The 18,828-nt window shown below is 40.7% G+C and overlaps 1 protein-coding gene across 12 annotated transcripts in view; it reads left to right on the forward strand.

Moving 5' to 3' along the window:
- GCNT1 (glucosaminyl (N-acetyl) transferase 1) overlaps window positions 1–16,154 on the forward strand; it is a 114,909-nt gene extending 98,755 nt beyond the window's left edge. For 11 of the 12 annotated variants that reach the window (XM_054520055.2, XM_054520057.2, XM_054520064.2 and 8 more), the window contains 2 exons: window positions 12,826–12,971; window positions 14,145–16,154. In XM_054520055.2, the coding sequence (XP_054376030.1) occupies window positions 14,283–15,569 (1,287 nt within the window). In that variant the 5' untranslated portion in view covers window positions 12,826–12,971; window positions 14,145–14,282 and the 3' untranslated portion in view covers window positions 15,570–16,154. The remainder of the gene's footprint in view (window positions 1–12,825; window positions 12,972–14,144) is intronic. The other variant, XM_054520065.2, reaches the window with a different exon arrangement.
- The last annotated feature ends 2,674 nt before the right edge of the window (window positions 16,155–18,828 follow it).

An 18,828-nucleotide genomic window follows, 5' to 3' on the forward strand; every position in this document is an offset into this window, starting at 1 on the left:
GAATTATTTAGTTGACGACTTTCTTCCTTGTTTCTTTTTCTTCTGTTTTCTTTTTCTGGAGCTGTTGGTATTCATATGGTAGGTCTCCTGATCTAGTTCTCTAAATTACTGTATGTTTTGTCTTATTTTCTCATCCCTCAGTTTGTCTATTTGCTTAACAACCTGAGAGTGTTTCTCACTTTATCTTCCAACCCTTCTATTGAGTTTCTCTATTTTTTGAGCCAGAATCTTGCTCTGTTGCTCAGGGTGAAGTGCAATGGCACAATCTCAGCTCACTACAACCTCCTCCTCCTGGGTTCAAGCGATTGTCCTGTCTCAGCCTCCCAAGTAGCTGGGATTACAGGCACACACCACCACGCCCAGCTAATTTTTGTACTTTTAGTAGAAACAGGGTTTCATCATGTTGGCCAGGCTGGTCCCAAACTCCTGCCTTAGGTGATCTGTCCACCTCATCCTCCCAGTCTGCCTCATCCTCCCAAAGTTCTGGGATTACAGGCTTGAGCCACTGTGCCCAGCCTGAGCCACCACACCTGGCCGAGTTTTTCATCTTTGCTATCATGTTAATAATTTTCAAGGGCTCTTTTTATTTGCTAGTTGTTCTATTTATGTGGTTTCCTGTTTGTTCTAGTCATCTATTGCTGTGAGGCAAACCACTTCAAATGTAGTAGGATACAACAATATCATTTTATTTTTTTGCTCACACATTCTGTTGGTCAAGACTTCAGTGAAGACTGGAGTGACTAGGGGCTGTAGTCATCTGATGGCTTCTTCACTCACATGTCTGACATCTGGGCTGGGATGACTTGAAAACAGGGCTCAGCTGGAACAGTTGACTAGGGTACCTATATCTGGTCTCTCTATGTGGCTTCTTACAGCATGGAAGCTGGTTCTAAAAGGGAGCTTCTATCTAGAGAGCACATTTTTCAAGACAACTGGGTGGAAGCTGCATGGTTTTACATGACCTTGCCTTGATGGTGACATAGTATTTCTTCTGCCAAACTCTGTTGGTCAAACCATAATCATAATGTGTCTGGAGTTGGTTCCTTCTGGAGGTTTCTTGGTCTCGCGGACTTCAAGAATGAAGCCGCAAACCTTTGCAGTGAGTGTTACAGCTCTTAAAGGTGGTGCGGACCCAAAGAGTGAGCAGCAGCAAGATTTATTGTGAAGAGCAAAAGAACAAAGCTTCCACAGCGTGGAAGGAGACCCAAGCAGGTTGCCACTGCTGGCTCAGGTGTCCAGCTTTTATTCCTTTGTTTGGACCCTCCCATGTCCTGCTGACTGGTCCATTTTACAGAATGCTGATTGGTCCGTTTTACACAGTGCTGATTGGTCCATTTTTACAGAATGCTGATTGGTGCATTTACAATCCTCTAGCTAGACACAGAGCACTGATTGGTGTTTTTACAATCCTCTAGCTAGACAGAAAAGTTCTCCAAGTCCCCACTCGACCCAGGAAGTCCAGCTGGCTTCACCTCTCAATCCCCCTCTAAACAGGATACCCCAACTGCTGTTGGGAATTGGGTGATGACCGCTCTAGCTAATTCCTGCTGGATAGGAGTGAAGAAGGGGCCCTGCAGTTGTAGTGTCCTCCAGAGGGGAACTCTTTAGGCCAGTCAAAGGGCCAGCAGGTCAGTCCAGGGGTCCTCAGTAGAAGTTGTTAGTTGAGCTCATTTGGGGTTCCATTTGTAAGACCATCTGTAGCTTGATGGCCTCAATCCTAGAGGAAACAAATTTGACAAGGAGGTTAAAAATACAAGCCCGAAGGCGAGTAATAGCAAGATGGCTGTCATGGGACCTAGAAAGGGGAGAAGTCATGTCCCCCAACTCCAGAGGTTGGTATAAGAGTTTGAAAGGCATTGTCTGATTTCAGAAGCCTTTTCCTGTAAATGCCGGGCAGCATCTCGTACTGTCCCTGACTGGTTAGTGTAAAAGCAACACTCTTTCCCTAAGAAGGTGTAAAGCTCTCCTTTCTCAGCAGTGAGGAGGTCTAGGCCTCAGCGGTTTTGGAGAGTCACTGCTGCCAAAGAGTCTATTTGGGATTTTAGTTACTATCCTTACTGGATAGATTTTTTATTTGTTGCAAACTGTCTGAGAAATCCTTTGAGAGTGTGTGGTAGTAATGAAGTAGATAAATCTGATATTCTGGTTCCTGTAGCAGTGGCCATTTCTAACCCTATAAGTAGGGGTATTAGTTGTATCGCCCTGCACTGATGGACTTGAGCTTTGAGGGGCACTGACAAGGTCTGATTTCCATAAGATTAGAAGTTAGGATAATACATGTTACACTGTTAACGTTTAGCAAACTTTACTTTTGTTGAAAATCTTGTAAGTTTGGGATTTTAATTTTTCTTTGCTATTAATAAAACCTTGTTCAGTCCTTATTAACTTAGAATTGGTATAGATGGCTCCTTCCTGATTCTGTAAGTACTTTAAGGTTTGGCTGAGTGCAAAGAAGTCACTCGTTTGAGCAGACCAAGTATTAGGCAATTTTCCTAACTCTGCTTCTGCAAGAGTTTCCTTACTACTTACTGAATACCCATTGTGTCTTTTTTCCTTAATCACCGGGGAGGAACCACCTGTCCTCCTGTCCTGAAGGGAGTTCCTCCTAGGTCTGGTCAGACCTTTGTAGGATAATTAGTTAAGATTTAGATCCCCTGTAAGGAAACCTGCTGGGTTAAGGATTTTTGATACGAAGGCTGTGAGTTGTCAGTGGCCTCAGTGCTTTTGGGCTACGCCCTTGTTTATACTGACAACAAGGTGGTATTGGAGTGTTATAGGGTTACAGAGAAGACCTTCAATTATCAATTATAGGTTTTTAATTTACCCTGGCTTTTAAAGGAATAGATTACACTGTTTTTTCTTTACTACTTCCATCTCTCATTCTTTCTCTTTGACTTCTTCTTTGTCTCTCTCTTTCTCTCTTTCTGACTCCCTCTTTGTCTCTTCCTCCCTCTCTTTGACTTCCTGTCTCTCTTTCTCTCTCTGACTCCCTCTTTGTCTCTGTCTCTTCCTCTCTCTCTCTGACTTTCTCTTTCTCTCTTTCCTTACTGCTGGTCTTTCCCTGCCTCTGCCAGCTGCTTATGCTGCTGTTCTCCTCTCCTTCCCCTTTTTGATGGCTTCGGCAGTGTAAGACTGCCACCTCTTTGGGTTTTTGCACTGCATGCAATAACTCCATGATTTCCTTGTGGTATTTAATGGGTGTTCCCCCAGAGGTTAGGAACTCCCTTTCTTTCCATATTGCAGCATGGGCATGTAGGATTAGATAAGCATACTTGCTACCTGTATACACATTTCTTGTTTTTCCGTTTCCCAGTTCTAAGGCTTGGGTAAGTGCCACTGGTTCTGCTAACTGGGCACTGGTCCCTGGGGGAAGAGGCTTACTTTCAAGTACTGTTACATCACTAACTGTGGCATAACCTGCCCTTCATATCCCATTCTCCACAAATGAACATCCATCAGTATATAGGTTAAGGTCAGGATTAGCTAAGGAGACTTCTAAGAGATCCTCTCGGGCAGTGTAAGTCTGGACTATAATTTGTTGGCAGTCATGCTCAACTGGTTCCCCATCCTCTGGGAGAAAAGTGGCAGGGTTGAGGGCTGCACACGTTCATATTTGAAGCACCGGTCCCTCAAGGAGTAGCACCTGGTATCTAAGCAGGCAGTTGTCTGATATCCATAAACTTCCTTTGGCACCTAGTATGCCATTTATATCATGAGTAGTCCAGACAGTGAGATCCTTTCCTTGTATTATTTTGATAGCCTCTGACACTAAGACGGCCACCGCCGCAACTCTCTGTAAACAGTGAGGCCGGCCTTTTGCTACTATATCAATTTCCTTACTTAGGTATGCCACTGGTTGTGGGGTTGTCCCGTGAGTCTGAGTAAGGACCCTAAGAGCTATTCTTGCTCTGTCTGTGATGTATAAAGAGAAGTTTTGTCCTGTGGGAAGGCTTAAAGCTGGAGCTTGAGTTTGTTCCTTCCAATGCCCAGACTTCAAGGTTGATTGCCTCCTCAAGCAGGGGACAACAAATGGGTAACTTGTTCCCCATATTCATGTAGATAATAGCTCCAGCTATGGATAATATGTACCTCCCTAATAAAGGTATGGAACTTTCAGGCATAACAAAAAAGGCATGTGGAAAGAGCAAAGTCTCCCAATTACAACTGAGGAGGTGGAAGAAATACCTGGTTACAGGCCGTCCCAGGATTCCTCAGATGGTAACGGACCTTGAAGACAGCTGTCCGGGACAGGAGATTAACACAAGAAAGCCGCACCAGTGTCCAGGAGGAAGTCAATTTCCTGGCCCTCAGTGGTTAAATGTACCCGGGGCTCAGTGAGGGTGATGACATGAGCTGGTGCTTGCCCCGGGCACCCTCAGTCCTTCTGTTGGATTATCTGGTTGGGGGCTTCTGGCCCAGAGAAACTTTGTGCCTTCCAGTGATTTCCTCGGCATAGTGGACACGGATGAGGGGGCAGCTTGTTTCTCATTGGACAATCTTTTTTAAAGTATTCTTGCAAACCACACTGATAACAAGCCCTGCTGGGTGATTGGCCTGCTCCATTTTCTGTCCTCTCTAAACCACCAAGGTTTGTTTGTCTGAGGGCCATGACTAAGGCTGCGGCCTTTCTCTGATCTCGCTTTTCCTTTTGGGCCTGTTCCTCTTGGTCCCTATTATAGAACACCGAGGTTGCCAGGTTTAATAATGCCTCCAGATTTTGTTCAGGGCCCAGGACTCGCTTTTGGAGGTTTCTCCTGATATCTGCAGCTGATTGGGTAATAAACTTATCTTTTAGGATCAATTGACCCTCGAGGGAGTCAGGTGACAGGGGAGTATATTTTCTTAACGCCTCCCATAGCTGCTTGAGGAAGGCAGAAGGATTCTCTTCCTTTCCCTGAGTTATGGTGGACATCATTGAATAATTCATGGGCTTTTTCCTAATTCTCTTTCATCCTTCTAGAACACAGGTCAGCAGATGTTTACGACTCCAGTCCCCATGATCTGAGTTGAGGTCCCAGTGGGGATCCATACTGGGGATGGCTTGCTGACTGGTAGAGAATTTGTCCCTTTCTTCAGCTGTCATTCTATCATTTACTTGACTAAGATACCAGATATCTCCAAACTCTCAGGCTGCAGCTGAAGCCACATTCCTTTCATTAATGGCCAGGATTTGATCTAACAATAGCATGACATCTCTCCAAGTGAGATCAAAGGTTTGCCCTGGACCCTGTAGGACATCTATATACCTATCAGGATCATCTGAAAACTTCCCCAGGTCTGCCTTGATCTGCTTTAACTCAGAGAGGGAGAAGGGGACATGTACCTGGGTTGGGCCAAATTCCCCTCCCCTTACAGCTTGAAGGGGGCATAACTGATAATCCGGGGGTTTTTGTGGTCCTTTGGAGATTTCTTTGCTTGTTTCCTTCTGGGCGGGGGAGATTAGAGGAGGCTCATCATTAATAGGAAGGGGAGCTATAGGGAGGCTAGGATATGGAGATAAGCTGAGAGGTCATCCTGTGGGATATAAATTGCAAGCTTTGCATAGTTGTGGATTCTTCTTCAATGAAAAGAAAGATCGGACATAAGGTATTTCACTCCATTTGCCTTCCCTCTTACAGAAAAGGTCAAGCTGCAGGATAGTATTGTAATTTATACTTCCCTCAGGTGGCTATTTTTCCCCATCAGAGAGAGAATATTGGGGCCAGGCCATAGTGCAGAAAAAAATAAGCTACTTCTTTTTCAGGGTTTGCAGGTCAGATTGTCCCAGTGGCTTAGGATGCATTTCAAGGGTGAGCCTGTTGATGCCTGAGTGTTTCCCATCTGAAAGAAAAAACCACCTGTGGTTTTGGTTTGTTCCCCACCCCCCGCCAAGAACCCATAAGGGTCCCTGGACCCTGCTGATTGGAATAGTTGCACTCACCGACGCAGCAGCAGAAACACTAGTTATCCTGCTAGACTGCAAGGAGGACTGAGGAAGGTCGGATTTAGTGGCCCTTACTGACGCATTCTTGAAAACCCACACCCTTGCCTGTTCTCCTAGACCACAAAGAGGACCAAGAAAAATCAGATTTAGTGACCCTTACTGACACATTCTCGAAAACTAGAGTCCTAAGCATTCTCCTGTTAGTATTGGGACCTTACCCCTGTCCCATAAAGATGTTATGCCCCCAAAATGAAGTGGAGGGCCATACCCTGAGGGAGGGAAGGGATCTCTAGGGTTGGAAGAGTGATACCTTTTGTTCTCACTTCTCATCATATGAATAGGAAGGATATCATTTCTGAGGCTCCCCATATCCTAGCTTCAGGAGTAGCTTTTGTTAGGCCTGCTAGTCTGAGGAGGGATCCTAAAATTCCAGATAGTCTCCCCTCCCCACCCCCCACATGGGGCGTTTGGCAAAAATTATTTCTTTCTGATTGGTGAGCCCGGGTGCCTAAAGAAGGGAACAGAGTCCTGAAGTTTATACTACAAATCATTCTTATAGGAGAAACGAGAAAAGCACCAGAGACAGGGAGTGGTTTTTATAAGAGGGACTAGGCTCAGAGAAGAGAGGCGAGAAGAAGTTTGTCTGACAGGCATTAGGACCCAGGAGGCAAGGGTCAGGATAGATAGGATAGATAGGCGAGTCTCACTTGGGTGATGTGACTTGGAGAGTTCCACTCATGGCTACAGGGTCAGCCAACTTTCTGTCGGGACCCCGGAGCTGAATGGCTTTCCTCTCTGTCGACCCTGGGCTCAGCCTGGAAGTACAGGAGAAGCGGAAGCTGTTTCCAGGCAAACCAACCCTCCCAACTCTGAAGAGTCAGGGGTTGTTAGGTAGCCATTTGCCAGAAAACCTGACACCCGTATCTTTAGTCCGGCAGCCGCACTAGTCGCTTTTAACTGGCCAACAGGTGCCCGGTATTTAGCCCCCGAATTCTAAGGAAAAATAGGACAGAATAGCAAGTGAAAGGGGTCCAATGGTACTCACTGCTTGGTGATGGTCTAAGGTCACCAAGATGTCTCCGGCGTTGGTTCCTTCTGGTGGGTTCTTGGTCTCGCTGACCAAGAACGAAGCCGCGGACCTTCACGGTGAGTGTTACAGCTCTTAAAGATGGTATGTCCAGAGTTTGTTCCTTCAGATGTGTCTGGAGTTTCTTCTTTCCAGTGAGTTCATGGTCTCGCTGACTTCATGAATGAAGCCATGGACCTTCGCGGTGAGTGTTACAGCTCTTAAAGGTGGTGCAGACCCAAAGAGTGAGCAACAGCAAGATTTATTGTGAAGAGCGAAAGAACAAAGCTTCCACAGCGTGGAAGGGGACCGGAGCGGGTTGCCGCTGCTCGCTTTGGTGGCCAGCTTTTATTCCCTTATTTGGCCCCGCCTATGTCCTGCTTATTGATCCATTTTACAGAATGCTGATTGGTCCATTTTACACAGTGCTGATTGGTCCATTTTTACAGAATGCTGATTGGTGCATTTACAATTCTCTAGCTAGACACAGAGCACTGATTGGTGCATTTACAATCCTCGACCCAAGAAGTCCAGCTGGCTTCACCTCTCAATAAGGCTGCTCAAATTCAAGAGGGAGGGAATTTGACTACTTCTTGGCTGGGGAGTGGCAAGGTCCAGACCCAAAGCAGAAGAAAATGTTGGGTGAGAATGTTGGCCTGGCTGTCTTCAGAAAATATATTGTGCCTCATTAATATTTTTTTAACATATTTTTAACTTTATATCCTGAGGATATTAGTGGTAGTTTCCTATATCCTGAGAATGTTAGTGGTAGTTTCCTGTATCCTGAGATGTTAGTGGTAGTTTTCTTGTCCCTGAACAGCCTGTTTCATTTGACTGTTTGGGGAACTCCCAGTTATTAAGCCTTATTTCTCTTGGCATGGTTGGATTCCCCAGTAAAAAAACTCCTGCCCTGGGCTGACAATCAAAGTTCTGGGAACTAATAGGGATAAGCAAGCTGGAAATGGAGAAGGCTATTCACTGTGTGTGGGTCCTACTGTTTTCTGGATGGGAACTGCTTTCCATTAGGCCTGGTGTGCCCTGGAAGGGAGAGTCTCTGCAGAGACTACATCTTGGGTGGGTCTTTGCCAAGTTTGAGGTAGAAACCCAGCTGCTTTGTAAACAGCTACTAGTGGATACTTCAAACAAAACAAAAAACAAAGCAACACCACTCCTCCATCATTCTCCGCAGCCCCCCTTCAGAGGGATCTGTGCAACCAGCACCAGTTCCTGCACCCTTTGAAGATCCTGCAGTGTAAATAGAGCTGGTCTGTTCTTTCCCGCCTGTCAGCCTGGGATTTGTGCGTCTGCTTTTTCAGTTTCCTCTCGTCCATCTGCTTTTCCAGTTTGATTGCTGCCTCCTGTCTCCCTCTCCCTGAGGTCATTTTGTCTGTCTGCCCACTCCATTAAGCACTCAGCGGCACCCTCTCTATCTGGTGGTGCTGACTCTCTTTATGTTGGAACACTTGTAGTGACCATATCGTCACCTTAGGGGCACCCGATACCTATCTTCTTGTTCCCTTCCTTGACTAGCTTTCCTTCTTATTGACTGTATAAAAGATAAGTATTTATTTTCAGTATTCTTAGAATTTAGTATTCTTGTATTTCTTGGTCTTAAAAGTCATGTACCAAGAACCATTGCTTTCAGGTACTGGCTTTCCTCTGTTCCAACTCACGGTGGAATTATTTCATTTCTCATTTCTTCTTAGGTTATGCGATCTACTTAAAATTATGTAGGGTGGTGTCCACAAGGAAGTCTCCTCTTCCAGGAAAGGACCGGTGTCCATTGAGGGACCTTCTTCAGGACATGCCCTAGGTCATTTGTTGGATTATGTAGGCCTTGGGTGACTGAGGCTTAGTGTGGTTTGGGACTTGCGTTTTTCTTGCTTTCCCAGAATTCATGAGCTTTTGTCATTTAGAATGTTTCTTACTCTTCTGTAGTTGTCCTCACTGGCAAATCCCACCAGATATTCTTCAGTGAATATGCTTCCTAAAGGTGAAGGAACATTGAGCTGAGCAGTATTAACTACCCATGGCCACATTTTTGTTATTTAATTATTTTGTTATTTATTCCTTGTGTGGGTGTGTAATTTTTGGTAAAGTTGCATTAAAATAGTATAGCATGTGCACATTTTTACTTCCCTTTAAACTTCTTTTCTTCTTGGAAATCTCTTTGGCTAAGAAATCTCATTTTCCTTTCACCCTTCTGATTCTTAACTGAGTTTTACTTAAGAAAACGTTCTATGTCTTGAAATTAGGTTGGTTAATTACAATTCCTTCTAATGATTTGACTTCTGTATTCACCCTTATGATAAATAAACAAAATCAAAAGCATTATTGACAAAATAATTCTTTCTCACATATTTACCTCCTTTATAGACACTTACTGTTTTCTCACATATTTACCTCCTTTATAGACACTTACCCATCTTGTCAAAACCCAAAACTAGTGATTTTATGTTGTAAAAAGCATTTTTCAAAGCATGTTGGCCGTTTAGGATGTAGACAACAGTGGTAAAGACCTATGCCTTTTTTTGAGGTGAGATCCAAGTGTTTGGTTTTGAACTTTGTATTTTCTTTATGGATTTTGAGGTGACCCTTTCATGTACCCACATTCCATAAAATCCTGTTTAAGATAATTCTACTTCTCCTGTTTAAAAAAAAAAACAAAAAACCCGAGACTCAGTGGTGTCACAATTTGTAACTTAAAATCTGTTTACTTTGGGGAACTTTATTGTTATTATTCTAATAATAGCTTTATTGAATATTCACATACCATAATGTTTACCCTTTTAAAGTATACAATATGTTCACAAAGTTCTACATCAATCTCCACTATCTACTTAGAGAACTTTCAAAGGAAACCTTTGTACCTACCAGCAGTCATTGCCATTCCCCCACGTCCCCAGGCCCTGGCAGACATTCATCTACTTTCTGTCTATATGGATTTGCTTTTTCTGGACATTTAATATAAATGGAATTATATAATAAATGACTGTTACTTAGCCTAATGTTTTCTAGGTTCTTCATCTACATTGTATGGAACTTGTGAGATCTTCATATCTTATTATACCCATATAATATCCCATTTTATGGATATACCACATTTTGTTTATCCATTCTTCAGTTCACGGTCATTTGGCTTACTTCCACTATTTTAGCTATTAATAATGCCATTATGAACATTTGTATACAAGTTTTTGCATGAATATATGTTTTCATTTCTCTTGGGTATATACCTAATAGTGGAACAGCTAGGTCATATGGTAACTCTAGTTTTAATTTTCTGTGGACCTACCAAACATTCTAAAGCAGCTTCACCAAGCATTTACATTTCAACCAGCAATTTATGATGGTTCCAATTTATCCATTCAATGAGATAAAAAATACATTAGGGCCGGGTGCAGTGGCTCACCCCTGTAATCCCAGCACTTTAGCAGGCCAAGGCAGGCAGATCACCTGAGGTCAGGAGTTCCAGACCAGCCTGGCCAACATCATGAAACCCCGTCTCTACTAAAAATACAAAAATTAGCCAGGTGTGGTGGCGGGTGCCTGTAATCCTAGCTACTCAGGAGGCTGAAGCAGGAGAATTGCTTGAACCCAGGAGCCAGAGGTTGCAGTGAGTCAAGATCGTACCACTGCACTCCAGCATGGGCAACAAGAGCAAAATTCCATCTCAAAAAAAAAAAAAGAAAGAAAAAGTATATATATATAATATACACACACATTATCAGCCTGTCAACACAGTTTTATCATCATAAATTAATGTAGCTGTCTTTTAAATCAGATGGGAAGAGAGTTACAAAGAAAATTACAATCATATTATAAATTTGTCTATATATATATATGTATATATATACCTTTACTGCTGCTTTCTGTTTTTTCATGTGGATTTGAGTTGCTGTCTAGAATCTTTTCATTTCTGCTTGAATATCTTCATTTAGTATTTCTTGTAGGGTAAGGCTGCTAGTGATAATTTTTTTTTTTTTTAATCTGGGAGTATCCTAGTTTCTCATTGTTTTTGAATGATTTTGCTCATTATAGAATTTTTGGTTAACAATCCTTTTTTTTGAGACAGAGTCTTGCTCTGTTGCCCAGGCTGAAGTGCAGTGGCGTGATCCTGGCTCACTGCAATTTCCACCACCCAAGTTCAAGCGATTCTCCTGCCTCTGCCTCTCGAGTAGCTGGGATTACAGGCATGCACCACTACGCCCGGCTAATTTTTGTATTTTTAGTAGAGACGGGCTTTCACAATGTTGGCCAGGCTGATCTCAAACTCCTGACCTCAAGTGATCCTCCCGCCTCAGCTTCCCAAAGTGCTGGGATTACAGGCATGAGCCACCACACCTAGCCAACAATCTTTCTTTCTGCATGTTGAATATGTCACTCACTGCCTTCTGCTCTCCACTGTTGTTTATTTGAAGTTGTTAATCATCTTCAGGATTTGTTGTATAATCACTTTTCTTTACCATTTTCAAAATCCTTTGTCCTTGTCTTCTAACAGTTTGATTATGAAATGTCTAGGAAAGGATATCTGAGTTTATCCTCTTTGGAGCTCATTGAACTTCTTGGATGTGCAAATTAATTTTTGTTTCAATATTAATAGACTATTTTTAGAGCAGTTTTATGTTTACAGAAAAATTACACAGAAAGTACAGAGAGTTTCCATTTACCCCCTCACTGTTTCTGCTGTTATTAATATCTTACATTAGTGTGGTACATTTTTTACAATTAAGCCAGTATTTACACATTATTATTAATTATTGATACATTATTTTTTTCAACTAGTTTTCTACCTCCCCAAACTTGTTATATATATTATTATTATTAAGGGTTCACTCTTTGTGTTGTACATTCTATTTCTTTATTGAAATTCTCAATTTGGTTAGATACCATTCTCATGCTTTCTTTTAGTTATTTAGTTCTTTGAACATATTTATAAGAGCTGATTTCAAGTATTTATTAAATCCAATGCCTGGGCTTCCTTGGGGACATTTTTATTGACTGCTTTTTTTGTTCCACCCCCCTATGTGGACCAGATTTTTGTGTTTCTTTGCATGCCTTGTAATTTTTTTTTGTTGAAACTGGATCGTTTATAATGTGTCAACCATGGACATTAGACCTCTACCTCTACCCTGACCACAGTTTGTTGTTTTTGTTATTTGTTTAGTGGCTTTCCTGGACCAGTTGTCTAAAGTTTATATTCTTTGTTATTTGAGACCCACTCAAGTCTCTCTCAGTTAGTTAGTGGTCTGCTAATGATTCCACAGAGATTTCCTTAAGTGCCTTGAACCAGTAAGGGGCAGGAATTACTTAAAGGCATATGTTTTGTAGTGTTTTGATATTTTAGTGTTTGAAATTCTTATGTATTGTTACAGAAGCTCCCTGTGGTCGCTTTCTAATAGAGGTGTGGAGTGGGGTGGTGATCAAGATTGTTAGAAGAAAATGAGATGAGCAACAAATTCAGCTTCAGGATTGTCATTAATTTGCCAGTGAGCATTGGGAATCTTCACAGTGGGGGAAAGGATATGTTGGATTTTCTAATCATACTGGACCGTTAAACTGTTCCTTGGTATACATTAAGGGAAATGCTGCTAGAGTTTTCTTTCAAAGAACTTAACCTAAATTTCAGGATGTTTTCAAATCTTTAGTGATCCACAAACATAGAATTAGAAAAATAAGTAAGACTAGAGAGAAGGAAATTTTAAAAGAGAAAAGTTAACCACCCATAATTTTGAGAAAAAAAGCAAATATGTAGGATTAGTTCACCAACATATTTTCTGAGTGTGTGAATACTGTGTCCATATATCCCTTCTCACATTGTTTTTTAATTTCACAGATTTCTTTAAAGCCTCATGCAACACATCATTATCGCTGGATGCCCAGACATTTAATACACCTGACAGGTTGTGAAGTGCTCAGAATGGGGCAGGATGTCACCTGGAATCAGCACTAAGTGATTCAGACTTTCCTTACTTTTAAATGGTAAAAAGTCTAAATACTTTTCTTAACATTATTTTATATTAATGATGGTCAGTTATTCATTTTTATTTGTATTATTAATATTCACAACTCATTTCCTAATGAAATAGTTGTTTCTGGCATTAAAAACTAGTGTCAAATCTCTAGAAATCTTGTTATGAACAGATTTATAACAGTCAAATTGGTAGTACTTGACTTTCTTTTTTTAGAACAGCAGTGCTTATCAGCTGTAGAACCAATTGCCAAGTTATAAAATTGATTTTTGAAAACAAAGCTATTTAATGTTTGTAAGCATTTTATATAGTAAAAGTGGGTTGTGTTCCTGGAATTTGAATATAGATGAAGGTCTGTCATAAATTACAATTTGTATACACTATTGTTTTCTGCAAGACTTAGTTATTACAGTCTGTTATAACTAATGCAGAAAACGCAAGCTGTATCTCTCTTTTGGATTATGAATACTTTGTTTTCTTATAGTGTCTGGCATGGAACTAAATTCATTGTGGGACCAACCCAACACAGTCCCAAACTGGGCTTGGTTTCATCTGAGCCTTTTCAATCCAATTTGAAAATTATGTTGACTTGCCCTTCCTTCAAAGATTCTTAGAAGTCACAACCATTTCCAAACTTCTCCCTAAGTATGCCCCAAATCCTAAATCAGCAAAAAGCAGAATGGATATGATCTCTTTTAGGGCTGCTGACACCAGCTAATGGACATTAAAAGATGTCAGGAGGAACTTAAATGACTAACCATTTCAAGACAAGGGGTGCTAATTCTGGCACAGTGTCAGAAACTCATCAACTATAGACTGTTCAATCATTATTGCCTAGGCATCCAACTATGGTTTTGCACCACAACATACCAAAGAGGTGAAATGCTTGTTGTTAGATATTCTAGTGCATCCATGTACTGGGATTTGGGGTTTGTTTTTTCCTTTGTTTTCTTTTTCAATCTGTGGTATAAATACTAGAGACTGTGGACTTCCTGTACTACTACCACTTATCCTCTGATTCAGCCACTTTGTTTTTGTTTTAAACCTAACCTCATAGCAAAAAGGACAGTTTTTCAGCCTGAGAAGATTTATTGTGAAAGACTATCTCTCTCTCTCTCTCTGTCTATATATATAAATATATATATAAATATATTTATATTTATAATTGCCTCTTTTATTTCAGTGCTGCTCTTCAAGATGCCGTTGCAGCTCTGATAAATGCAAACTGACAACCTTCAAGGCCACAACGGAGGGAAAATCATTGGTGCTTGGAGCATAGAAGACTGCCCTTCACAAAGGAAATCCCTGATTATTGTTTGAAATGCTGAGGACGTTGCTGCGAAGGAGACTTTTTTCTTATCCCGCTAAATACTACTTTGTGGTTCTTGTTTTATCCCTAATCACCTTCTCCGTTTTAAGGATTCATCAAAAGCCCGAATTTGTAAGTGTCAGACACTTGGAGCTTGCTGGGGAGAATCCTAGTAGTGATATTAATTGCACCAAAGTTTTACAGGGTGATGTAAATGAAATCCAAAAGGTAAAGCTTGAGATCCTAACAGTGAAATTTAAAAAGCGCCCTCGGTGGACACCTGACGACTATATAAACATGACCAGTGACTGTTCTTCTTTCATCAAGAGACGCAAATATATTGTAGAACCCCTTAGTAAAGAAGAGGCAGAGTTTCCAATAGCATATTCTATAGTGGTTCATCACAAGATTGAAATGCTTGACAGGCTGCTGAGGGCCATCTATATGCCTCAGAATTTCTATTGCATTCATGTGGACACAAAATCCGAGGATTCCTATTTAGCTGCAGTGATGGGCATCGCTTCCTGTTTTAGTAATGTCTTTGTGGCCAGCCGATTGGAGAGTGTGGTTTATGCATCGTGGAGCCGGGTTCAGGCTGACCTCAACTGCATGAAGGACCTCTATGCAATGAGTGCAAACTGGAAGTACTTGATAAATCTTTGTGGTATGGATTTTCCTATTAAAACCAACCTAGAAATTGTCAGGAAGCTCAAGTTGTTAATGGGAGAAAACAACCTGGAAACGGAGAGGATGCCATCCCATAAAGAAGAAAGGTGGAAGAAGCGGTATGAGGTCGTTAATGGAAAGCTAACAAACACAGGGACTGTCAAAACGCTTCCTCCACTCGAAACACCTCTTTTTTCTGGCAGTGCCTACTTCGTGGTCAGTAGGGAGTATGTGGGGTATGTACTACAGAATGAAAAAATCCAAAAGTTTATGGAGTGGGCACAAGACACATATAGCCCTGATGAGTATCTCTGGGCCACCATCCAAAGGATTCCTGAAGTCCCGGGCTCACTCTCTGCCAGCCATAAGTATGATTTGTCTGACATGCAAGCAGTTGCCAGGTTTGTCAAGTGGCAGTACTTTGAGGGTGATGTTTCCAAGGGTGCTCCCTACCCACCCTGCGATGGAGTCCATGTGCGCTCAGTGTGCATTTTCGGAGCTGGTGACTTGAACTGGATGCTGCGCAAACACCACTTGTTTGCCAATAAGTTTGACGTGGATGTTGACCTCTTTGCCATCCAGTGTTTGGATGAGCATTTGAGACATAAAGCTTTGGAGACATTAAAACACTGACCATTACAGGCAATTTTATGAATAAGAAGAAGGATACACAAAACGTACCCTTATCTGTTTCCCCTTCCTTGTCAGTAAGCGTCGGAAGATGGTATGAAGTCCTCTTTGGGGCAGGGTCTCTAGATCTTCTTGTCAGAGAAGCTGCATGGTTTCTGCAGAGCACAGTTAGCTAGAAAGGTGATAGCATTAAATGTTCATCTAGAGTTAATAGTGGGAGGAGTAAAGGTAGCCTTGAGGCCAGAGCAGGTAGCAAGGCATTGTGGAAAGACGGGACCAGGATGGCTGGGGAAGAGGCCCATGCATAAAGTCAGCCTGTTCAAAGTGCTCAGGGACTTAGCAAAATGAGAAGATGTGACCTGTGCCAAAACTATTTTAAGAATTTTAAATGTGACCATTTTTCTGGTATGAATAAACTTACAGCAACAAATAATCAAAGATACAATGAATCTGATATTATATTTGTTGAAACAAATTTGATTTTACTCTAAATGATTTTTGTAAATAATTTATATTCTGCTCTAATACTGTACTGTGTAGTGTGTCTCTGTATGTCATCTCAGGGAACTTAAAATGGGCTTGATTTAACATTGTTTTTGTGTTATTTTTGCTTGAAACAATGCACACATTTTCAACAACCAAAAAATGACAATTTCTAGTTAATTTCTACAAGTCATCTTAGGTTATTAGCAAGGTTAAGACATCTTCTTTTTTTAAAAAATTATAGCTTCTACCAAGAGAAACACTCAATTTTTCTAGAGATTTGCCTCTATCTTCCTTTCCTCAGTCTTCCCAGACTGCTATCAAGCTGTGTAAAAATTTGCTTTCACTGGACCCTAAATTATTGTCTCTGTGATCTGAGACAATAATTTAATAATAATAATAATTTAATAATAATAAGACAGAAAGGATGATACAGGTTTGAGGGGCTGGGGAGTGGGAGGGGGGAGAAAAGGAATGTATTTAAACAATTTCTGATGCCCATGATGAGTTTTAAAACCAGCATTGACACCGTCCCCAAAATTAAGGCTGTCGCTTATTGAATCCACTTGTGTCCAACCTCCCAGGGTTGTTTTATCCTAATGTCACCTGTATATTCATTTGAAAGGACTTGGCCCTGTTCTTGGGTCTTCCCGTTACCTGCCCCTGGGTTGTAAGTTTCCTCCTTTCTCAACCTTCCATGAGGAGGAAAGAAGTGTGCAGTCATTCCACATGGTCTGTTGGAACGCCTGGGAAGGGAACTTTAGGTTTGGGACAGATTTTTTTTTTTGTTTTTGGTATCATTCACAGCATACGATTTTTACTCTCTCCATTTTCACCATAAGACAGATAATTTGGGGTTACTATAATGCTGTCACACATCTCAAAGTACATTCAAATCTTAAAAGGAAATTCTTGTAATTTTGCCGTGTTGATAGTGTTCAGCAAACAAGCTACGAGGAACTGTGAGGCTTTGTCATTTAGCATTAGACTTTAAACAAGAATTAAAATCATGTGCTGTATTTTTAAAACATAGCCAAATTAAATAGTACATGAGAAATTCAGAGTATTAGACAGTTTTAAGGCATTCAACTGAGAAAACCTTTTTTATTCGTCAAAGTCAGAAAACATTTTCATCTTATTGAGAGATACGTTTTTAAACTTTTATCATCATTTGTAAATGTGGAAGTTGGTGGATTGCTGTGTTTTTGCATGGTTAGCATGGGAGTCTGTTGGAGCAAGAGGAACATGTTTGTTTTGAAAATTCAAGAGATGATAAGGGCGGTACATGCAGTGTGTTCTGTCTTTATTGGCTTCTAAACCAGTTTTTTCCTTTAATGCATGTCAAATATTTCTCCCATGCTTCTCTTAGCAGAAAAGTTTTTACCTATAAGACAGGGCACCTTTTAACTCTAAAACTAGTGATACTCAGTGACATAGACTTTGTCTTATAAATATTTTTCATTTTTTATTTTGAAAAATTGCAAATCTACAGCAAAAGTAAAACAGTAGTAGAGTGAACACCATGTAACCCTCACCTGGTGTTCACATTCTGCCCTATTTGCTTTAAGTTGTATGTATTTTTGAACTTGGCAAAATTGGAAATTAAAATTTTTTAAAATTACAAATATACAAAGTTGTTTATCTTAGCACATTTATTATGTGTGACTGCATCTGATTTATATTTAAATTGGCAGGTTTTGAGGGATTTTTTTCTTCATCATAAATGTAAAAATAGGATTTTAGAGTCTATTTCCCCAAGCTCCACATTAAAACTGTAAACCTACCATCTATGTAGCTGTGATATCTCATCTTTCTAAAATGGCACTTGTTAAAAAGCGTTCAAACACTATCCCTAATGCCTGCGGCAGAGATTATATACGATCCATTCATTGGGGCTCAAAGTATCTTTTAGACTTTAAAGGACAATTTACAGCAAATGAAATTTATGATGCTGTGACAAGAAATTTAAAGAAAACGATGGTTTGAAAAGGAAACATGATACTTGCAGGAGAAGGAAAACCCAAGTGATTTGTGAGAAATATAGAAATTATTTAAATTACTTTATAGTAATTATTAAACACATTTTTGTACTGTCATTGAAGGTGTTTTATAGAGAAATCTGAGAAATCGCTTTCACAAATTAGAAATCAAACGTGGCCAGGCGCAGTGGCTCACACCTGTGATCTTCAGGATTTCAAGACCAGCCTAGCCAATATGATGAAACCCCATCTCTACCGAAAATAGAAAAAAAAATTAGCCAGGCTTGCACCTGTAATCCCAGTTACCTGGGAGGCTGAGGCAGGAGAATCTCTTGAGCCCAGGAGGCAGAGGTTGCAGTGAGCTGAGATCCCACCACCATATCAGCCTGGGTGACAGTGAAACTCGTATCTCCAAAAAAACAAACAGAAAGTCCTTAAACATACGTGAACAAAAATTTTGTGATGGAAGGATTCTAGTTAATGAGTATTGCATCAAGATTTACATCTTTCTTACTAAGGACAAGAGTTAATAAAAATTGTTCTTTATTTTACAGGCAGTTACTGAGGCTCTTCCCAGATCTCAGTAAACAGCCACTCAGCCTTGAAAATGGAGTGTTGTTGTTTCTAAATATATATTTATGTCATTTATTAAGTACAGTTCACTTAAATAACATAAGTAGATTTTCTCTTGTAGTGATTTGGGTAGGAAGAGGCCATGTTTCAGTTCGTTTCCTCTGTAGGGTCGATTGAATTGGAACTTTTCAGTTGTTCAGAAAAATAAAAATAATTTATCATATTAA

Source organism: Pongo abelii, chromosome 13 (assembly GCF_028885655.2).
Source record: "Pongo abelii isolate AG06213 chromosome 13, NHGRI_mPonAbe1-v2.0_pri, whole genome shotgun sequence".
NCBI lineage: Eukaryota > Metazoa > Chordata > Mammalia > Primates > Hominidae > Pongo > Pongo abelii.